This window comes from Cryptomeria japonica, chromosome 10 (assembly GCF_030272615.1).
Source record: "Cryptomeria japonica chromosome 10, Sugi_1.0, whole genome shotgun sequence".
NCBI lineage: Eukaryota > Viridiplantae > Streptophyta > Pinopsida > Cupressales > Cupressaceae > Cryptomeria > Cryptomeria japonica.
The window spans coordinates 844,608,997-844,633,750 of record NC_081414.1 but is presented as its reverse complement, the minus strand read 5'-3'; the positions used below and the strand labels follow the sequence as shown (position 1 = coordinate 844,633,750).

The window sequence follows — 24,754 nt, the reverse complement described above, 5'->3', positions numbered from 1 at the left end:
AAAAAACCAGCACCAACATCAACTGCTGAATTGAGGTTGGGCGAAGCCATTTTAAGACCTAAACTCCCAAAATAAATACAATATGATAATGAAAAACGCAATACTTCAGACAAACAATACACTGAGACAAGAAAACAACCCTACATATAACTTTTTAAAGATAAATATACCCCCGCCCCATCCCATAAATATAAACCCACCCCTGCCCCCCGCCTCTTACATTTGAAAATGGCTCATCCAAGCGAATATGGAACCTAACTCTAATCCTTAAAATTCATAAATCTTATTCTAGAAAAACCCTACGAATTCCAAACGTCATTTTTCTGACCCTAAGGTTTTTTATTTTGCTTCTAATTTAGTAAATTTAATTGAAAATCTGTGATTAGTAGAGCAGATATGGTATTTGACACTATTGGAGCCTCAGCAGTCGATTTTCTTCAGAATTCCAATGAGATTGGGATAGGCTTCTGCGATTGCTCAGTTAGGGGCTGGCAGGCTGGCAGGGGGAAGGAATTGCGGATTGCTATAATTTTACTATCATCCGAACTAATTTTCTCTGTAAATTCAAGCTTTTTATATATCTTTATCTTGTTTCGTAGGGATTTCTGGCTACGTTATTAGGTTATGGATTATCTCAACTAATTTTTTCATAGCGGGCTTCTTCTTCGTTCCTGCAAATGGATTAGGTTTCAGGATGTCTTCTGGCACAATGAAGCACAGATTACAGCTTTGAGTACAGGTCTGGCCCTTGCTCTATTAATAAATCTGATTCAGGATGTCTTATGTTATCTGAACTAATCAGTGCATAACGGGCTTCTCGTTCGTTCCTGCAAATGGATTAGGTTTCAGGATGTCTTCTGACACAATGAAGCACAGCTTACAGCTTTCGAGTACGGGTCACGCTCCCGCTATTCCTTTCAATCATCCGAGGGTGAGCAGGATCGGGTCTGCAAGAAACACCATTCGGGCTTCTTCTGTGCCTAGTCACAATGGTGATGCTTTGGGCTGCTGGAACAATGGGTTTGAACTTAACAAGTCTGAATCCAAAAAGTTTATATATATTGGAGGGACTTTAGGCGTTGGCATTGCTACAGGCATCGTTCTTCAGCTGGCGGGTCCTTCTGGAGGTGGAACTGGAGGAGGATGGATGGGTGGATGGGGAGGAGGTGATGGTGGTGGCAATTTCTGGGCAAAAATTGGTGCAGCATTAGCTGATGATAAGAGAGAGGACAACTCTGAGGATTTTGATAAACATGGTATGTCGGTAGGCCTGGGGATCCCAATAAATAGGTTATTTTCTCATAAAAGATACAAGATTTCGAATGTTGAGATCTACGATGAAAGAGAATTCAAGATTATAGATAAGAGTTCAGATGATTGTTTTTATGAGATGTTTTCCATTCAACCTGGTGGAGTATATAAAAAAGAAGATTTGCAGAGAGAACATAACAATCTTAAGAACAGTGGTATGTTTGCAACATTGGAAATGGAAACCATCACTCAACCAGATGGAACCCTCAAGCTCAAAATTAATTTTACTGAGAGTTCCTGGAGAGGTGCAGACAGATTGCGTGTTGTCAATGTAGGTTTTCTTAAGGGAAATGTCAGAGAGTTTGACCCAAATTGGGATGAGGAGGAAAAGAAGAAGTACTTCAAGGAAGTAAAGCAAGACTACAAACGGCGTGTTAAGAGAACTAAGCATGTCCTGCTCCCACCATCTGTAGAGAGAAGGATTAGTCGCATGCTTAGCAAAAACTATAGATTATCTGCAAGGCTGCTTCAAGAGGTCAGAGATGAGGTTCAAAGATGGTATCATGAAAATGGATATGCTTGTGCTCAAGTGGTGAATTTTGGGCACTTGAACACAAAAGAGATAATCTGTGAGGTGATTGAAGGTGACATCACCAAAGTAGATATCCAATTTCAAGACAAAATGGGGAATCTTTCTGAAGGGAATACCTCAACATCCGTCATTATAAGAGAGCTGCCAGATGAGGTACTTCTTCGGGATAACATGCACTTTTGATTATCTTTCTTTTATTCTTGATAGAGAATAGAGTACTGCAATGAATTGTGAGTTCTTAATATGTCTTCTTATGAGTTCTGTCTCCAACTTTTACAAAAAGAACAGTGGTTAGTTTTGATGTTCACAAATGACAATAATAGGTGAGTGAGACTCAAAATACACAGCCAAGTCATAATACAGTAAATTGAGTGCTAGGATTGGCTGTTGCTTGTCATGTGTATCTTATACTTTCATTTCCTTCCTATTAATTAAATATCTGCACAAATAAAATCTTTGCACAATAGAACATTATCATTTTTTCCTTCTTATTTCTCTAATTTTATTCCTTCATAATGATTAAGTTGATCTGCAAATATGTAATCATTGCGCAATAGAATCTTATTTATCATTCTTCTTCTCATTTCTCTTATTTCTCCTCAAATTTGGTATATTGTCATTTCATGTTATCTGCTAAGTATCCGCAATATTGTTTATTAAAAGTAAAGTATGGTTTTTTTCCTGAATTATATCTCTATATGTATCTTTTTTATGCACTTACCTGTTGTTGCTAGTGAATCTATTTAAATTCAAATAATTGTGTTTAATTTTTTTTGCACATATTAAAAGTTAACCAGTGAAATAGTGAACTACACACATGAATTTATCCTTGTGAAATCATAATATGACCTGTAAAATAGGGTTGTAAAGGATGACAAGCATTGTTCCAAGTCATGACACAATAGTTCAAAAACTTGGACTCGGCAGTAACTCAACAGTCCTAAATTTTTAATAAACTCAGGACTCAAGCAAAAACTTGGCAAATTTATCGAACATTTGAAAATACATAATTTTTAAAAATATCTTCAAAAGCACACATGTATACGTAATTTGTAGATCATTGATTGATTTCTATCATATATAAATCAAAATTTGGGTTTAATGCATATCATAGACCAAAAACCAAGTGCAACCTTTGAATACATAGCACTTCAAGTTTTGGTATCAATAAAAATTATAAATTATAAATTTTGTCTATGACCAAAGCTCAAAAAAGTTTGTTGCTGATGTATTGGTGTTGTTGAAGTAGATGGTATAGCTGCAATAGTCTCAATAGGAGCCTTAACAAGTGCCTCATCCATAGCAATAGGATCAAGCTAGGTATTTGAGGAATTTGCCTCTGATGGCTGACCAACTTCGCCTTTTGCTGCCTCATATACTGCCACTTCTGCTTCCCATTCAGTTGCTTCCCTCTCCAAATCAGCTTTTTCATCATCTGTTAACAATGGAACCACATCAACATCATCATGTTGAACAATCCAATATGAATGTGGATCAATATCTTCTGTATAGAAATGCTAAGTTGAGGTATAGAGTCATTCTGTTAGTGTTATCTATTACTTATTTCTTGTTCAATGTTATTGTTATCACAAAAGCTTGCACCCATGCCAAGCTATCAACTCAACAACCTTGTGAAACATGGAGACAACCCCAAAGTGTGGACCTTGCGCAAGGGGGTTGAATCTTCAGAGAAGGCCGACTTCCTTCTCAATCCAGGTACAGGTGTTGAACCAACTCAACACTTCAAAACTAACTCCTAGGCCTATCCTAACAAATTGCAGAGGTAAAGGGGAGAGAGAAGTGCTTAAAACAAAAGGAGGTGATGCACCAAGAGGAGATTGTTTCTCTCCCTACCCGAAATGACACAAAGAATTAACCGAAACACCCAGGAAATGCACAAACTTCAGTTGTATGAGTGACCCCAATTCATGTATGAAGGTTAGAATCCATTGAATGCCAAGAGGGGAGAAGGTTTCCCACAGTCGCACTTAGAAATAAATTTAACACAGCATATATGAGAGAAGAACCACAAAACATACACCTATGATGAAGGTAAAGAAACATACACAACATACATAAGTTGAAAGAAGGGAAGAATGGTGATTTCAATTAATTATAAGGCCAATGGCCAAATTTACAGTTGCATAAATGCAAGATAAATACAAGAGAAGTGGGAGAGCATGGAATAGCTCAAGCCAACAGGGAGAGAACCCTTTACAATGAGGCTTAACAACCTTTATATAGAAAAATGGTTACAAGAGTGATCATGACCCCTGCATGTCAGTCTAGAAGTGCAGGGAAGTGCATGCACTTGACCTCTGTACATGCAAGCAACCTAGCCATACCCACAAAAGGCAATTCTGAGAAGGGTGGATTGACTGATCTTCCAAAGTCAGAGTATGTAGACATGACATAAGTCACCACAACAAGCATGGCCCCATACCTCCCTTGATGGAAATCCTGCAAAAAACAATAAATGCACCCCCTGTGGCTTCACAAGTCACCAAAACTGTTGGAGCATTTAAAGCCTCGAGTGTTGATCACTTCATCCGGAAGTGTCGCCAGTCGGAAAGAAGTCCAGGGACATCGGAAACTCGAGTTCCTGAAGTGGGGAAGACAAGGAAGGAACTTTGGAACCTCAGGGTTCCGGGGAAGAGGAAGGAGAGTAGCAGGGAACTAGAGAGAAAAGGCAAGGAGGGAAGGAACTTCAGAACCTCGGGGTTTTGGAGTTCTAGAGAGAAGAAAGGGAAAAGGACTCCGGAACCTTGGGGTTCCGAAGTCCCGGGGAACTGAGAAAAAGGCACGGAAAAGGTGGAACTAAGCAAAGGAACTTCGGAACCTCGGTGTTCCGGAGTTCTGGGGGAGGGGAGAAGAAAAGAAAGGAACTTCGGAACCTTGGGGTTCTGGAGTTCCGGAGAGAAGAAGAGAAAGGGAAAGAAGGAGAGGAAGCAAAGGGAAGGAACTTCGGAAGAACCTCGGGGTTCCGGAGTTCCGGAGAAGGAAAAGCGAGAGAAGGCAAAGAGAAAGAACTTCGGAACCTCGGGGTTCCGGAGTTCCGGAGAAGGAGAACAGGAGAAGGCAAAGGGAAAGAACCTCAGAACCTCGGGGTTCCAGGGAAGGAAGAAAAGGCCAAGGGAGGAACTTCCTCCGGACAAGGCAACACTTCACACTTCATGATTTTTCTGCTTTCTCCTTGATCAACTAGGGCAGCGCTGGTCCATGGATCGTATCTCTAATCGGTTCTTACTGATGGACCAAGGGTGTCATAAAATGACAACAGTTATCTCTTCCGGTGGTTACAACTCTTTCTTTTTGTATATAATGTTATTACTCATGAATACCTGTATTGTTTTCTGCTGCCAAATCTTCTTGTTAATTTTAATTTTTAACTATTAATTGTCAAACCCAAGGATTTTGAGTGTTTTGAGTTCAAGTGATTTTTTTTTTTTGGCTTATCCATTTATTCATGCATGGAATGACTTGCAATTTTTCATTTATTCTTTTTATACCGTAAAATCCTAACAGCTAATACTAATGATCCATGGCGTTTCAAATTTTATCATTTAATAGTAGGTAAAAGTAAAATTTAAAAAGTTAAAAAACCTTTGTAATCGCGCCTCTAGTTGCATACGCCGTCGAGCTGTAAGTCGTGCCAAAGTTCATTAAATCGTGTCCTAAAATATAGACAAATTGGTTTTAGGTAAGATTCTGCACTGAAAACTTGCCAAAAATTGCAATTTTTTCACAAAAAATAATCAATATTCCTATAAAAACTGCTCTGTGCCAAACATTAAAAATTTAATTGATTTAGATAAGATTGACAACCTCCATTTGGACGTTTCATTTTGGATGAAATGAAGTGCTAAGTGCAATTGACAACCAAGAAGCACCTATGTTGGATGTGAAAATTGACTAAAGAAGTATGAGTCACAATCCAATATGATGGTAAGTGGTAGCTCTAAATTGCTTCAAACAGGCTTGAAAAATCTTTGGCAGCATTTGGGGTATCAAGTAAATCACTGTATGTGCACAAAATAAAAATTGTCATGTCCAAAATCTGATAAGCCATTGCAAGATACAGTTATGTTGTGGCTATGTTTGGCAAGACAAAAGTCCATGGAAATGGATTCATTTGAAAGAAGGTTCCAGAATGATATTATACAAGCTTCTGATTGGAAGGCTTAGAATTATTGCAAAGAGAGCACAGCTTAATGTAATCTTCAACTTCAGAGAAGGCTAATAATGATGGAGAAAATTGCACACAAGTATCAGTGTATTAGTAACATTCATTTAAGGAATAGTTAAAGATTTGTTTTCACAATAAATATTTTGTTTTGATCCTACTTTTCCTTAACCATCCAACTAACTTCTCACCCAACCTATTCTACGTGACTGGTTTTAATCACTCTACAACCTAATAGCATATTATTTATAATTTAATAGTTTTGAATAATAGTATTATTTAAATTCTGAGATACTGGTTCTTGGGGAAAAAGGCTGGGTCTGGGTCGTGGTTCTTGCCCGGTCCTGGTCGAGCCTGGTTCTCCTTGGGTTCCACCCGGGTCCTGGACCCACAGAGAACCCGGCCACCTTGGCAGGACCCGGGTGGAACCCAGGGAGAACCCAGGCCGACCTGGGAGAACCAAGGTCCGTGGGTTCCCAAAAACAGGGCCCACGGATCATAAAAGTAAAAAAACAATTAAAAAACAACTATGTATCATTTATTTGTTATCATTTATGTATCATTGTATGGGAAAGTTACATTGTATGTTTGAACATATTTGTAATATATGACATGTATATATATAATTAAAATATATATATATATATATATATATAGTTGTGTGTGTGTGTGTACGGACGTACCCGTACACAAGTTTTTTGTTTTGTTTTGCTGAATCCGCGAATCCGTACCCGAATCTGTATCCGTATCCATACCCGTACCCGAATCGGTAACTTAGTTTAAATCTATTCAATACAGACTTCTTAACAACTGTATAACTTTTATTCACCACACCATTAAACTGTGGTGCAAATTGCAATACATATTCATAACACTTCCCCTCTATTACATGAGTCCTCAGATTTGGAGATAATAATCTTCACATCTGGTCTCAGACATACGTGCAGTTTCACATGCTTACACCCAATTGAGAAATACACTCATAATTCATTGAGAAAAAATCATAATGCATGAACTAAGACACACACTACAGTCCATACACATTTGAGTAAACATGGAGACACTCAGCTGTTAACTACAGAAAATTTTTCCAACTATTTGAACAAGCAATATCAGAGATGACTTCACTATGCTTCTTCATTTGGAAAGGCCACATTATGCTTCTCCAGTGTGAATGGCCCCACTCGATGCATGAACATGGACACACTCAGTTGTTCATTTTTCAAAGCTTGTGAACATGGACAAACACAACTGTCCACAACATCTTTGTAAGTAGGGACACACACAACTAGCCATGATCAATTAGACTAGGCCTTATTGATCTTTAGTAGATTTTGTTGATAGGGACAAAATCAGTTATTCACAACAAGTGTAGGATGGGATTCTGCAGTTGATTTGGGCTTTACTGAAAAATTTCTCCCGAACCAAATGCTACTAATGCAATTACTCCAGTCTCTGAGCTAGCAGTAAACTCAATATTGGAACTTATCCTTCATCCTCCTGTGGTAATTGGATCACTTAAGCAGGTTGATCCAAATGATCATGTGGACCACCTGCCATGAAACTCTCCAATGACCCTAGCGAGTTCACTTGTGGTACTGTTGATGTGTTTTTATGCACATGCGAACACAGAATAAAATACCTAAGTATCTTATCCTCTCTTGAACAAAGTTCTCGATTGCTGAAGATCTCGCTGAAGGATCAGTCGGAATAACTCCAAGGTTCTTTATTGTAGGATTTCTACGTGTGGATAAGCTCTCTGTGGTATGATGTGATTTGCTGGAATCACAAGGGGACTTACACTCAATGACCTGAACGTCTGATTTGCTGGAATCACAAGTCCTACTAACTAACTGGAAGACAAACAAATGGCAAAAGATGCAAGGTTCAGGAAGTCTACTCTACTACCTAGAATGCGAGAAGATGGATGAATGACTAGGTGGAGTCCTACTGGGCTGGGTCTCACCATCAGGCTTGAACAATTAGACACTAGCTCAATGCGATCTTCTAAGGGGTGCTTCCAATATGTTCAAATCATACACCATCAGACACTGATCACCATTCAAGATAATGCATGAACAATAGACGTGTAACGACTTAAGATTAAGCTCACTTTATTCCAGTTGACCACGCAAGGTGCACTTACCATCAGCAAGAGGCTAGTGGTTTGGATTAGACGGATTCCACACAGGTGCATTCAACAATTTTCTTCATTCAATCTAATCATCTACCATCTAGAATTGAAGATTCAACAAGAAACCATGCATATTGCAAGAAACGACACACTTCACCATTACTTCAATGAAAATGGAGTTTATTTACAATCAATGGCAACAATTTCTTGCCTTGCCCTCCTATTTTACTCTAATTGCTATTCTATCAACTGACTATTCACCTTCTAACTACTAATGACTAACTATTCCTTAACTACCTTCTATTAGCCTTTACAAATGAAGAGCCAGGGCTTATATGGTGCCCTTAATACAATTCAATGGCTAAGATCAATTTGAGATCAATGGCCAAGATTCTACAATGAAAACCCTAATTAGGGTTTGTTACAACAAACTCAATTCCGACCAGTGAAATAATTGTAATAATTGGACACATGTCTTCTCTGGAAAATTCGACCAATGGATAGCTGGGGTAGGTACATCAAAGTTTGTGCCATCTCCCATGAGTTATGTACATTGAATCTAGACACGCTGAGGTGGACCAAACCGACTGGAGAAGTGATGACTGGGATGCCACCTCGTCTGACATTTGTAACTTGGTAGATATTCAACTTGATGTTGCTGAGAAGCTAGCTTTAATTAACTCTTCTGAAACTATTCGCTTCCCCAACGAACCCTTGCTCTGACTTCTTTTGTCTTTGATGTGTAGGATGATGATGTACCTCGCCTTGGAATACTGGATTGGAAGAGCTTATTCTTGATGATGCTTGACCGAAGAGGACCATCCTTGTTGATGTTGGACGGGAGGAGGTCGTCCTTGTCTTGGACCGGATCTTCTTTGATGAGAGCCTACCGACTTGTAGATCCTCCGAGCTTGGGAGTTGCCATTTGATGCCTACACAAAAATTCCAAAATTAGTCTTTAAGCATTATATCTTAAAATGTAGAAATTAAGACTCTCCAAAGGGAAGATTCGAGATATTGATTAGGAAATTTCATGATAAATCTAGAATTCTTCATTTCCTAATTAATTAATCAACAAAATCAAAGTCTCAAGTCTTAGACTTTTTTTTTCAAAAATTGCTATGAAATTAAAACAAGCCTTGACGAAGAATATCGAAATGATTTCCATACCTTCTCTTGAGTACTTAACTCTAAGACCTTCGAAAATGATGAAAGAAGACTGGATTTTGCTAGACAAGGTTTAGATTATAGTCTTCACTTGGACGAATTACGCCTCCATTAGTCTTCAAAAGAGCTCCACCTTCCACTAGCTTCTTCAAAATCTGGAAATTCGCCTTCAAATACCTTCCAAAATCTGGAAATTATCCTCCAATCTAGCAAGAAATTCGCCTCTCCAATTTGCTCCTCAATTTCGCACTTAGAAGGATGAATGAATGATTTGAAACTTAAAGCAATACTCCCCCATTATATAGAGCGCTCACCCTAATCAACCATGAGGCCGACCTAGCAAATAAGCCTTAAAATAAAATAAAAACCACTAAGGAGGAGGCCGACTTGACAAATAAAGGCAAATAACAAATATTGAGCGCCCAACTTAATTTTTTCATTTTCAAAATTAATTTCAATGCCTCCAAGGGGAATTTTTCATTTATTTCAAGGCCTAAAAATTTATTTATTAAATTGCCAATGCCCCAAATTTAATGCGAATTTGATTTAGTTTTTTTTTTTCAAATGTCTCGAACTTAGCAATTTTGGGGGATTTGAGGAATATCGATGTTTGATTAAGGCCTTAATGAAGATTGACAATAATTTCGCCTTGGACCCTCAGCAAAGGTCAGGAGCAATTTTCCAAATTAGGCCTTGAATATCAATTTTTGCAAATCCAAAATATCACCAAGGCACTCCAAATGGCATCTTTCACTGGAGTTTGGGCTTGATTTCACTTGAATTTTGGAAGAAAAGTGCATTTAGGATTTTTTCGCCCTGGACCCTCAGCAAGGGTCAGGAGCGATTTTTCAAATTTGTGCTTACTCCTTCATCAACTTTTCTTGAATCCACCCTTCAAGGCTAGGCAAAGGTCTTCTTCTTTCATTCCATCCAAGGGGATTTTCAAATTTTTGCCCTGGACCCACAGCAAGGGTCAGGAGCGATTTTTCTTCTCTGGCTTAGAATCATCAAGTTTTGGAAGCAAATCTTCATTCATCATGTTTTTGAAGGCCATTTTTACCCTAGTGCATCCTTGCCTTAGCCAAAACTCAAAGGAAATAGGTTGATTTTGCAATTTTCGCCCTGGGCCCTCAGCAAGGGTCAGGAGCGATTTTGAGTTTTTTGAGCAAATTCTCGATCATTCCAACTTCAATCCACCTCACAATGCTAGGAAATATCTTTCTTCTTGCTCCCAATCCAAGTTTGATTTCGTTTCGCAAGGCAGAATGGGAGATTTCGAGATTTTCGCCCTGGACCCTCAGCAAGGGTCAGGAGCGATTTTGATAATTGCCTTCAAAACTTTCATTCTCAACAATCCTTCTTCACTTCAAGGCAATTCAAACATCATTTCAAACTCATGCCTAGGCTTAGCTTTGCTCAAACTTTGGAGGAAGAGATAGGTTTTAGGATTTTCGCCCTGGACCCTCAGCAAGGGTCAGGAGCAAATTTTGCAATCTAGACTCAAAATGTTTCATTTTTCACCTTGAAACCCCTTTGACATTCCAAAACTAAGCAAAAACATCCCCCATAAAATTTTCGCCCTGGACCCTCAGCAAGGGTCAGGAGTGAATTTTAAGTTTTCAACAAAATCCTTCATGTTTTCAAGTTGACACCTTCTCAGGTGGGTAAAGGGAGATGTTCTTGTTTCATCTATGTCCAAAACTTGACTTTTTTCATTGCAAGATGAGAGCTATTCAAAATTTCGCCCTGGGCCTTCAGCAAGGGTCAGGAGCGATTTTACCTTTGTTGCCCAAAATTCATCATCTTTATTGCTTTCCAACCTTTCAAAGGCAATAAGAATGTCCAAGCTTCCCTCCAAGGTACCCTGCACATCACAATTTAGCCAAAATTAGTGAAAAATAAGCTCCAATAAGATTTTCGCTCTGGACCCTTAGCAAGGGTCAGGAGCGAAATTCACAATCTAGGCTAAACTGCTCAATCTTTTAGTTTCAAACCACTTCACAGGGCGAGGTAAGATCATTTTCAAGGCCAGGAACAAGGTTTCAAGCTCAAACAAGGTGGCAAATGAAGTTTATAATGAATTTCGCTCTGGACCCTCAGCAAGGGTCAGGAGCGAAATTCCTAATCTTGGCCAAAATCCATCATTTTCTTCAAGGCTTTCAATCAATTCCAAAGTCCAAACAAAATGCTTTGCAAATTGAAATTTTCATATAAGGCAAGGAATGAGTCCTAGATTGATTTTCGCCCTGGACCCTCTGGAAGGGTCAGGGGCGAGATTCGCTTTGGACCTCCCAAGAGGGTCAGGAGTGAAATTCGCTTTGGACCCTCAGGAAGGGTCAGGAGCGAAATTTGACTTTTTGAACTCTCCGTCAGGATAATTTTATGGAAGATAACATTTAAGTATAAGTTCTTATACTTCAAGTTATATTCCATATATACTTTTAGGATGTTTGAGAGTGGTTTCAGACCTCCAGGAGCTATATTGCAAAATCTAGTTTTTGGAGGATTTTCAGTTTTCCAGACTTAGTCAAATTTCAGGATCAGGACATTCTAGACTTAGCCAAATTTCAGGATCAGGACATTCCAGACTTAGCCAAATTTCAGGATCAGGACATTCTAGACTTCATCGCTCACCAACTTGACCTAACTCAAGCAGAACCTGCTATCCAGGTGATCCCCTTGGCGACACTCAAAAGCTAAAGGCTAACAGACAAAACCCTAAAAGACCTGAAAAACAAACCCTAGAAAGCAAAAAGCAGGGGTCCCCATTTGCAATGGGGCGATGTGTGAAATGGTCACAACAGGTACCAACAACATTTTCTGGTGCCTGTCTTCTTCATAAGAGTGATCTTTGCCCCTTGAATCAAAATATGTTTATACACGTGTCTGGTACTACCATATTCACAAATAATAAAGTACTCTGTAACTTCATCTTCCATTATTTTAACAAATTGTAACCAATTGTGAATGTCAGGGGATCATGATTGTTAGCTGTATTTTTTTAGATCTCATCCTCGTCAACAACAAATTAGAATGAAATGTAGGATTTGGAACAAACTGTTCCACATTTTTCACATATTTTACCCAAAAATAATAAGATAAGGTTTCTCAATAAATTGAATATCATTTACTCCTTGACTTATCATTGAGTTTAGCCCCTCAACATCCTTGACTTCCTATATTTGGAAGAGTTCCTTGTTGTATTGTTTGATGCATTTTCTAAGGCACGAGGTTTATATTTGAACAATTGACAACAATGAAAGGGAAGGGATGGCATGTAATTGAAAAAAAGATTTATCCCGATGCTTCAAATTGAAGAGAAAAAACATCTACAAGAAATGGATTTTGATCCTCGTCAAAGAGAATCAATTTTAGACTAACTTGCCACCCTTTGTATGCCTATCTCCTTTCTAGGTCTTTATTTTTTTTGTTACATTTAATCCTACACAAATGACGATGAGATGCAAATATTACTTCGTAATGATAAAAAAATTATTGCAAGAAATGGAAATGCAAGTATCAGGTCATGTCATTGCAATGAGTGTCACCTACATATTGGTTGCAGACAGTAACAGTTAAATTTCTGTGGCTGATGAGAATGCAAGATTTTCTTGCTACCCTGTGGTTCCCTTCCCATGTATTAGTCTTCTGGCTTTCTTACATCATCAAGTTGATATATAATTTTTATTCATACCTTTTATTCTCTTGCGTGATGCTTTTCACCAGGGATACATTTATTAGTTTTCCATTTTGTTAGCATTCTTAGGTGTAAGATGTCTAGGGACTCCTTTTACTTTACTTCATGATTTGTTTTCCATTTTCATATTTCAGTAATTTGTGGACATGCATTGCAATTTAAATTTCATTGCAGAGCACAATAGCAACACAATTTTTCTCTAGTATGAAATTTTCTATTTGCTATGCATTATATTTAATATAATCTGTATGTCACATTTCAATCATCTCGTTTTGTTTCATTTCTTGAGTAATCCTGTGCATGTTTATTTAACATGATTGACTCAAATCTGCATGCACTATCCAGTTATGGACGGGTCGAGTTTTCAATATAGATGCAGGAAGGCAGGCTCTCAGAAATATAAATGCTCTTGCATTATTTTCAAATATAGAGATCAATCCTAAACCTGATGAGACAAATGAAGGTGGTATTGCAGTTGAGGTGAAGCTTAAAGAACTTGAACAGAAGACAGCCGAAGTCAATACAGAATGGAGCATTGTACCTGGAAGTGGGGGACGACCTCATCTGGTGAGGTTGCTTTAATAAATGAATGCTTTGTCAGTATTCTGTTTTATTACTTGTCTTTGTACGCCATGCTAGTGTTTTTGAGCATGGCAGGTGATGCATGGGAAATATTAATAATGCTTGTCATCCTAATTCTAAAGTTACAATGTATTTAGTGGAACAGTTTTTGCACATGGATAATCTTATTCATTTATTTTCACTTTGCTGGTTTATCATTGTTTTTAGTGGCTAGTTGCTTTGTGAGAACAATGTATGTAGTAGATAATATTTCATATTTATCAGTCTTAGTTCTCTTTCCAATCTTAGAGGTGACCAAAATTCTCTATTCTGTTTTTCAGGCTTCAATTCAACCAGGTGGAAGTGTTACATTTGAGCACAGAAATTTGAAAGGGCTAAATAGGTCTATTCTTGGCACCGTGACTTCAAACAATCTCTTCAATCCTCAGGTATTTCAATTTTCATGTCATTTAGCTTTTATTTCTTAGGTTTTATGTGACTGAATATGTTATATTGTTAAATGGTCTTTGGTGAGCGAGTTAGCATCACAAGGACTCTGGATATAAACTAAAAGATATTCAGCCTATATCAGTAAATATAATCTGTTGAAACTTAAGTTGTGGTTCTATTCCTTGAGTTTTTCCAATGTGGAGAAGAAAAACCCTAACCCTAGTTTTCAAATTAACTGTACCCCACTTTGCTCACCTTTTTTGCAAATGAATGTTGTTTGCATATTATGTTGATATATCCACAAAATATGCCCATGTCACAGGTTGAGGATAGTGACTACTAGCAGATTGCTTCATAGAACAAATTTTCTTTAGTTGGCTTACATAATGTTGCTTGATGCACACAACTTCAAAATGAGTCGGGTTGGTCTCATGGAAAGTTTCTTGTGTCCAACATTCAATACATATTTATATTTTTGAGTCAGTCAGTGAAAAACCCAAGCTGGTTCTAATGGCTGTCATTCTATATATAATTAGTGTGACATGTCAGTTTCTTTTTAGGCAAAGTGTGGGTTATCAACATTCTGCTAGCCTACTTTCTTTGGTCGTTGGAGAATGCAGCTTTAGGATAGAGTGGGCTGTAAGTTTGGCTTAAATGATGAAGTAACATTATACAAGCTTTGATGAAGTATTATCATAAAAGAAATCTTGTCAACTTCCAAAATGTTTCATGATGCACATGGCTTCAACATGAGTGAGATTGGTCTCATGAGAAGCTTTTTTTCTCCAACATTCAGTTCATATTTATAGTTATCTATCAGAGTCCTATTTATAAGCAGTGTAACATGTCATTTTCTGTTTTATGTAATGTTTGGTTATATACATTCTGCTAATCTACTTTATTGGGAAAATGCATCTTTAGGATAAAATTTGTAGTTAGTTACTTAGTTTAACTAACTTGATGAAGTACCATTGCACAAACTTTGATAATGTGGCAGTTTCTACAAAATCCAAACCTTGGTGATTATTTTTGATTTTTTCTTTTACTGTTTGTATGCTTCAATTTACCACATTAGGAGATAATAGAACTTTCTGCAAATTTGTGGTCCTTTATTGTACACATTTATTCTATTAGAGTAGGTCTCTATTGGATAAATAAAGAGTAAATACATTAACTGAGATTGACCTGGGTAAAGCATTTGTATTCTAGTTCTGTTTTGTTTTGATTTATCAAATATGGTGGTTAGTGTTGTTGTGAGTTTTTGCACGATTGAACATAGAATAAAGAATTGAATACTCTATCCTCTCTTGAACAAAGACTTCTCAAATGCTGAACACAAAAAGGATCACTTGAGACAACATCAAGGTTTACAATGTCAGGTCTTGACGTGTTGGATAGCTTCAATGGTTTGATGTGTTTTGCTGCTCCTCCAAGGGGACTTATGTAATTGTTCTAGGAGATGAAACTTCTTAATCATGAGGAATGCTGTTTTATGAATGATATTGCAATGTAGCTCTTTCCTACTACTACTAATGATCTTTGATCAAAAAAAGTGAAAAAGAGTTAAGGTTTAGGAATGCTAAACTAACGCTAAGAATGCAAGATAATGGACAACTTCAAATGAGCTCAACTAAGCTTTGCTTTGACATGCAATGAACATCTTCACAAGGCTAGTGCGATCTTCTAGGGTTAGTTGATAATTTTCAAATCAATACTACAAACATGGATACCATCAAGATGAAGCATATCAATGAAGGAATAATAATTAACGTTAAGCTTGGCTAAAATAAGTTTAGTCGATTACGCAAGATACTTCACCATCGATGAAATATTAGTAGTATGAACAATGACAACTTAACTATCAATCATGCACATGAATCTTTCATTCATCTAAATACTTAAAGCAAATTCTATTCTAACTTTTTTTTAAAAAGATTTTAAGTTCTTTCATAAAAGGATGAAGAAATAAGCAAATACTCCGAAACACAATAAGCCATCATCATTTCAATGATTTTATTAATTCTGGCAACATAAAAGCAATAATTCTTCAAAACTCTTCTAATCGATCCTTTACAAATGAAATGAGTGGGGCTTATATAGTGCTCCCAAATACAATGAATAGCCAACATTAAATTAGAATCAAAGGCCAAGATCTTGTCACCTAAACCCTAATTAGGGTTTGTTACGTCAAAACCTAATGTTATTGCAAATTATTTAATATTAGCCAGTGGGAATGTGACATCCATTTGTCACAAACATCGAGGAAAAATCCTCCAATAAGAAAAAATGATGCCACATGGGATCATAACAAACTATCTTCTAGAAATTTGTTTTCCTTATCCTTTTCTTTTGTTGCAAATTCAATGAATCTGGACACCATGAATTCGTTATTGGTTATTGGAGCAGCAAGCACATTCTTCAACTGTTCTTCCATGAAGCTCACCTCATCTAAGGCAGAAGTAAAGTCCCATCCTGGATTTTAATCTTGTTGGCAAGTACCAACAATGAGTGTATGTCTTCGAGCTGCTTCTCTGAAGGCGTTCTGGCTGTTTTAACGAATATAACTTTCACTCTCTTAATCAGCTGATCGCAATCTATATTAATTCCCTCATTCATCTCCTTCTCAAGTATGAACTAACAACCTATGAAGACAAAGTAATCAATTAAAGTTATACATTTATTAATAGAACTTAAAAAATAAGAAATTATAAATTAAACTAAAACTTTAAGATCTTATTAAACTTGTGATAAAATTTTGATTGCGAGGGGCTGCATGTGTTGGAAGAATTGGCCATGGAAGTACCACCAACTATGAGCATCCTTCTTAAAACATCACGAAGAGCCTCAACACTTTGACCATTTGGGTGAACAAAATCAATGAACTCATTCGTGATAGTATCTCTCAATTCATCTTTAAGGAAGTGTATGAGGAATGCTGCCTTATACCCTATATATATTTATGCAGTCTAGAAGCATGGATTAAGATTAGAATATCACATAGCATCTTATAAACAACAAAACCACCATAAACTTGAATGCCATTTAAGTTTTAAAATTTGCATGATAGATATTCTTCGTTCAAACTTCAAGTTCAATATCAAAATAATAATATCAAGTCCAAGCTTGAACAAATAGTTTTAATTTTGTCATGCCCCTGTCGATAAGGTAAATGACAGTCATATAAATAGGGTTGCAGCCTAACTCAGGTGAGCCCAACCAAGAAAGAAGACAATAAAATAAAAATAAAATAATTGCATTTCAATAAAGGAGGCCCACCTAGATTAATTCCCTTAAGGAGCCGACCTATGGTTTTTATGAGTCAAATGCAACAATTTAGAAGAAAGGGATATCACTATATAATTAAGGCCGACCATGATAAGGAGAATTAAAAATAAATCTATATAATAAGGCCGACTTGGGTGAGGCATTGCCTCCCTTGAAGGGTTATATATAGAAGAAAAGGAGGAGTTGAAAAGGGAGGTAAGCAAGGAGAATTAATTTAATTTAGAGCAGATGAACTAAAGTAGAAATAGCAGAAGGAGAAACAGTTCAAAAATTAGAAATCACATAATCTGCATACAGGAAGAAGGAATCATTTTTAAAAGGAACATTGATCCTCAGAAGAGAGCAAACAATATCCAACAATCCAATAGATAGATTGAACCATTGAGCAATAGCACTCATCCAAGAGAGCAGCGTTCAACATCCAAAGAAGGAAATGACGTCTAGTTAGATGAGTCTAGATTGCAACAGCAGACTGAAAGTATATAACCTGCAATAATCTTATATTTCTGCAATTATAGTAGTATGAAATAGTGGAATCAATGATTGTTGTATTATAATGGGAAATGAATGTTCTGAATCATTAATCTAGCTATAACCCAACAAGCAATCATTTGGAGAAGAGGAGGAAATGCAAGAAAAGGGAGTATGAGATCACCATCTAAGTAGACCACCCCATGCTGGATGTATAATATGCCTGCCACTCGGGGCGAAGAGGGTGAGTGTCCACTCTTGGGATCAGATAGGAGGATTTTGGGGCACCCTATTGTGATTTCCTTTCCAACCTCTATGATGGTTGATTGTTGAGAAATCACAGTCATAAGAGGATGAATAAGGAGATGTGAATAGGGAGGGCAAATACAAGCACCCCACTAGGTAGACCACCTCATGCTGAATGTCCAATGTGCTTGCCACTTGGGGCCGAGAGGGTGAGTGTCTGCTCTTGGGCTTAGTTTGAGGATTGCTTTGGATCAACCAATCGTCATTCAAACCTATTGTGATTGAATTCGAAAAATGAGTAAAGATGTAACATAGCTTATCTAATGAATTATGATGATTATACCTATCTGTACTCATATGTGTGATTACTAACTGTTGTGACGTTTTCACACATCGCCCCATTGCAAATGGGGACCCCTACTCTTTTGCTTTTTAGGGTTTGTTTTCTAGGTCTTTTAGGGTTTTGTCAGTTAGCCTTTGCATTTTGAGTGTTGCCAAGGGGATCACATGGATAGCAAGTCCTGCTTGAGTGATGTCCTGATCTTGAAATTTGGCTAAGTCTGAAAGTCCTGATCCTGAAATTTGACTAAGTCTAGAAACTGAAAAACCTCCAAAAACTAGATTTTGCAATATAACTCCTGGAGGTCTGAAACCACTCTCAAACATCCTGAAAGTATATATGGAATATAACTTAAAGTATAAGTTTCTTATACTTAAATGTTATATTCCATAAAAATTATCTTGATAGAGAGTTCAAAAAGTCAAATTTTGCTCCAGTCCTTCACTGAGGATCCAGAGCGAATTTCGCTCCTGTCCCTCTCCAAGGGTCCAAGGCAAAGCGCTCCTGTCCCTCACCAAGGGACCAGGGCGAAAAGGCTTATTTGAGTCATTCCTGGCCTTGTTTGGTCAAATTGAAACATCAAAGGCATGGTGAAGGACGAAATGAACATGATAGAGCATCTAGACTTGATCGAAGACGATGAAATGATGGAGTTTTTGTCTAGAAAGGTAAAAGCGCTCCTGTCCCTCTCTAAGGGTCCAGGGCGATTTTCTTTATATACACATTTTTAAACCTTTCTTGGGCTTGAATTCTTATTCATGGTGTGTAACGAGATGATATCTTCCCTAGCAAAGGAATTTCGAGATGAAAAATGAGGCACTTTGGCCTAGAAAGCAAAAAGCGCTCCTGTCCCTCACTGAAGGACCGGAGCTTGATTCTCAAATTTGCACTATCTTTGCAAGATCAAAGTGATTTTATGATTTGAAGAGATTAAGGAAAGCATGTTTTGTCCATTGAATATAATTTGAGTGGTTCACAAAGGAGGAAATCAACCTAAATGACAATAGGCGCTCCTGTCCCTCATTGAAGGACCATGGCGTTTTTTTTCAGATTCTCCTCTTTGTTTGAGATTTTGAGGCAAAACCTGACTTGGATGGGAAGGACGAATGATGTTTTATGCCTTAGACGCGATTGAGGGTTTAAAATAACAAGGAAATATTCCTAGAAGACCAAAAACGCTCCTGTCCCTCTCCAAGGGTCTAGAGCGATTTTCTAAAAAGTGCAAATTTCTTGCAAAAGACAAGGCAAGTTTGTGATTGAAATGAATGGAATAAGGCATGTTTAGCCCATTGAAGATAATTTGGAAGGCTAGCAAAGGACAGACAAGCTTGAATTTACAAAAGCGCTCCTGTCTCTCTCCAAGGGACCAGGGTGAAAAACATATTATCTAGCTCTTCTCTCCAAATTGGGACAAATCCAAGCCAAGGTGCAAGTTTGAAATGATGTTTAAAATACTTCGAGGTGGAATTGAGATGCAAGATTTGCAAAATTTGATGACAATTGGCAAAAGTGCTCCTGTCCCTCTCCAAGGGACCAAGGTGAAATCTCCAAATATGCCCATTTACCTTACATTTTGAGATGCTATTTTTGTTTCCAAGGCTCAAGAGGGAATGGGGAATGATGTCCTACGCCTTAAGGGTAATTTGAGGATCGAAACAATCAAGAATTTGCACAAGGGCTCAAAAGCGCTCCTGTCCCTCACTGAAGGACCAGGGCGATTTTTATAAAATCAACAATTTCCCTCCGAGATTATGCTAGGGCAAATTTGAGCAAGATTGGAAAGGTTTTCTAAATCATGATGAACAAAGGTTTGACTCCAAAAACTTGATGATCCTAGGCCAAATGCAAAAGTCGCCCCTAACCTTCACCAAGGGTCCAGGGCGAAATTGGTGATATCCTTCATTTTGACATTGTTTGAGCATTGATATTCTTAAAATTCGCCAAATTTGCTCACTTCGAAGCCTTTGGAAGATTAAATCAAATTCACATTAAATTAAAGGCATTTCAATTTAATAAATTAATTTTGTACCTTGAAATAATCAAAATAAACATCTTAGAGGTATTAAAATTAATTTAAATAATTAAAAGATTAAAGATTGAGCGCACAAGGCATTATTTTGTCTTTATTTATCAAGTTGGCCTTCTTCTTGGTGGTTTTTTTAATTTTATTTTTAGGCCTATTTTGATAGGTTGGCCTCAACAAGAATCAAGGTAAAGCGCTCTATATATTGGAGGTGTGTTTTTTCATCATTCAAATCATTCAATCATCCTTTCAAGTGCGAATTTGGAGAGCTAATTGAAGGTGCGAAATCTAGCTGGAGTGGAGCGAATTTCTACTAAGTGTGGAGACTAAGGAGGGCGAAATTCATTTTGAAGGCTATTGGAGAGGCAATTTTCTTGCTAGATTGGAGGATAATTTCCAGATTTTTGAAGAGGCTAGTGGAGTTTATTCTTTTCCAAGCTAGAGGAGGCGCAATTTGTTCAAGAGAAGGCTTTGATCTACACTTTGCCTAGCGAAATCTATTTTTAACATCATTTCTTAGAGTTTAAAACTCAAAAGAGGAGGTATGAAGAATTACTTTTTTGAAGTTCTTATTCAAGACTTATTGTGATCCCATTGCAATTTTGTAAAGTCTAAGTCTTGAAGATCCAAATTCCATTCATTATTAATTTGAAAATGTATAGTTCTTGATTTATCATGACTTTTTTCAAATTAATATCTTAAGTTTTACCTTTGAAAGGTCTTAAATTTCATGCTTTGAGGTTTGATGCTCAAAAGACTAACTTTAATATTTTGTGTAGGCATCAAATGGAGATCCGGAGTTGGAAAATCAAGCCAAATCAAGGACGGTCTCCTCCAAGAAGATCAAGCAAGGACAAGGGCGACTCCCTCCAGTCTAGCATCGACCAGGACGACCTTCTTCGATCCAGCATCATCAGGATAAGGGCGACCTCTTCCAATCCAGCATTCCAAGGCGAGGTACATCATCATCCTGCACATCAAGGACACAAGAAGTCAGAACAAGGGTTCGTTGAAGAAGCAGATAGTTTCAGAAGAGTTAATTAAAGCTAGCTTCTCAACATCATCAAATTGAGTATCAACCAAGTGTCAAATGAGGTGGCACCCCAGTCATCACTCCTCCAGTCGGATTGATCCACCTCAGCATGTCCAGATTCAATATACCTAACTCATGGAAGGTGGCACAAACTTCTATGTACCTACCTCAGCTATCCATTGGTCGATTTTTCCAGAGAAGACATGTGTCCAATTAATACAATTATTTCATTGGTCAAGCATTAAATGTTATGTAATGGTTGTAACAAACCCTAATTAGGGTTTTCATTGTTGAATCTTGGCCATTGATCTCAAATTGATCTCAGCCATCGAATTGTATTAAGGGCACTATATAAGCCCCAACTCTTCATTTTGTAAAGGCAGTAAGTTAGAGAGTTAGAAAGGAGTTAGTGAATAGAGAGTAGTTAGAAGGTGATTAGAATAGCAATTAGAGTAGAGTAGAGAGAGAAGGCAAAGATTGTTGCCAAGATGTTGTTGTAAAAGACTTGTAACTTCATTGAAGAAATGGTGGAATTTATGGGTCGATTCAACAATTTGCATGGTCTCTATACTTCTCATATTTGATTTCATGTTATTAGATGAGTGGAAGAAATGTGCTTGATTGATGGTGGAATTCGTATATCCATACTACTAGCAGTTTGTTGCTTGCAGACTTGCCTTGCGTAGTCAACTGGAATCATTTAGCTTAAGCTTAACTTCAATTGTCGCTTCTTCATTAATATGCATCAACCTGATGGTGTCTATGCCTACAGTGATGATTTGAACATCATAAAGCTTTCCTTTGAAGATCGCACTAACCTTGTGGAGATGGTCCTGGGATGTCAAAACAAGACTTAGTTAGAATTTCATCAAAGATCATTCATTTTTCTTACATTCTTAGTGTTAGGATTAAATCCTTTCCTCGCCCTCGTCTTTTTTTCCTTTTTTCCAAATCAAAGCTAGTAAGAGCCTGTGTTCCAGCAATATTCAAAGCAGATCAGACGTTCAATCATCAAATGTAAGTCCCCTTGTGATTCCAGCAAATCACATCATACCACAGAGAGCTTATCCACACGTAGAGATCCTACAACGAAGAACCTTGGAGTCATCCTGATTGATCCTTTTCCGCGATAGCTTCAGCAATCAAAGGCTTTACTCAAGAGAGGATAAGGTACCCTTGGGTATTTTATTCTGTGTTTGATAGTGTACAAAATACACGTCAACACTAACCCTTATAGAAATAATTGTATTTATGAATTGTATATCCATATACAATATTGTCTGATATGATTGTAGGACCTAAATAAGGATTCATCTTGTTAAAAGGCATTTAATTGGTGAAGTTATATTTCTAGTTATCTTGCAATTTTTATTTTAATGGAATTTGTGATTCTAGGTCAAAATTTAGGGCGATCTCTTGAAAGGGGACATTACAAACCTTTAAATTTTAATTAGCGTTCCACCAACATTGGGGACGGGGGGGACAAAGGGCCTAAGTTTGGGGATGGTGGCATAAGGGCGGGGGAGGTGTTGATGTGTCTTTTATACACGATCAAACACAAAATAAAATACCCAAAGGTACCTTATCCTCTCTTGAACAAAGTTTCCTCAAATGCTGAAGATTTCGCCTAAGGATCAATCGAGGCAACTCCAAGGTTCTGGTATGTAGGTTCTCTACGTGTGGATAAGCACCAGTGTTCGTTGTGTTTGCTGTTTCATCAAGGGGCCTTACATACTTTCTATGAAACCTGGTTCTTGCAACTACTTAACCAATGAGGAACAAGATTTTCCTAATACTAACCAATGTTTGAAAAAAGGACAAAAGATAAGAGATTAGAGAGGACTATGCTAAACTAAGCATATGAATGACTAAATGGAGGGCAATCTTAGTGAAACTCTACCAATCTCAGTATTGCCATAGAACAACAACTCCACTGGAATCGATGCGATCTTCTAAGGGAATTCAAATATTTTCAAATCATTCTTGAACATAGATACCATCAATAAGGTGCATATCAACACTCATGTAGTGATTGAACTCTAAACAATTTCAATATCTCCAGTTGACCACATAGGGCGCACTTACAATCAGTAAGAGGCTAGTGGTTTGGACTATGAGCTTCACTAAAAGATCAAGCACAACATTTATCACTCAATTTAATTCTAACATCTAAATACTATCTTCAATAAAAGTGATTCAAGAAGATAAACAACCATGTAAGAAGCCACAAAGATTGCAATAAAACACCATAACTTCAATGTTTCATTAATCTCATAGCAAAATGTAACTACAATTGCTCAACTTTCTCTCTTCACCAAATTTGTACTCTCTATGAATAACTACTACTTCTCTTTTGCTAATAACCTGAAATGAGTGAGAGCTTATATAGCATTCTCAAATACAATGAATGACCCAGATTTAAAGAAGATCAAGGGCTGAGATTTTGACACCTAAACCCTAATTAGGGTTTGTTACAAAAATAACCCTATTTAGATAAGCATTATCATAACATAGACAATAGAAATTGGCACGAATAACGAGGAAGCATCCTCCAATAGGGATTGAATCGCCACATCATTTCATAACAACTTTTCATCTAGAATTTTGTTCCCTTTTCCTTGTTCCTTTCTGGCATATTCAATGAATCTGGACGTAATCCTTTCAATTTCTGCAATGGGAATGTCAAGCAGGGTCTTCATTTGTTCCTCCAAGTGAAGGACCTCATCAAAGGCCGCAAGAAGAGTCATCTCCCATCCGTGCTCCAACTCTTTTGTTCTCTCAATCAGGAACATAGTAGTATACATCTGATCTCGCTGCTTTTCTGTAATCATGTTGTCTTCTCTACAAAAGATTACCTTGATCCTGTCCTCCAACTCTTGGATATCCACATCTGTTTCAATCTCTATCCTTCTATCAAGGTTTGCACACTGTACATCAAACACCTTATCCTGAATAGGATGGATAGTATCCTCAACTTGGCTACACCTACTATTGATGTCCTTGAATAGAACCTCCTTCATTTGGAGCAAAGTTGACCATTGTAGGAGATTATGGGTTCCACCATCAATTATCCTTTCTTGTGCTAAAACTTGTCTTGATGTCTTCCTTACCACTTGCAATACTGGGATGGTAATATCTCTAGTGTGAGTGAATGCATCGACAATTACCACTAGATTATGAATGATCTCAAGGACCTGGATGACCTGTGGATTGCTTTCATCATTCTTCCGACAAATTCCTTGGCTACCATGTAGGATCTATCAATCCATGTATCCATGAGTTGGGCTGAGTTCTTCATCTTTTCTACCTAATTTATTGATT

At 37.4% G+C, this 24,754-nt stretch overlaps 1 protein-coding gene across 1 annotated transcript in view; it reads left to right on the top strand.

The window, feature by feature from the left end:
* The first annotated feature begins 366 nt into the window (after positions 1-366).
* The window catches only part of LOC131054451 (protein TOC75, chloroplastic), a 35,590-nt gene continuing 11,202 nt past the window's right edge, over positions 367-24,754 (top strand). The window contains exons 1-5 of the mRNA XM_057988966.2: positions 367-558; positions 687-739; positions 843-1,996; positions 13,370-13,591; positions 13,927-14,034. Coding sequence (XP_057844949.2) covers positions 851-1,996; positions 13,370-13,591; positions 13,927-14,034 — 1,476 coding nt within the window. The 5' untranslated portion in view covers positions 367-558; positions 687-739; positions 843-850. The remainder of the gene's footprint in view (positions 559-686; positions 740-842; positions 1,997-13,369; positions 13,592-13,926; positions 14,035-24,754) is intronic.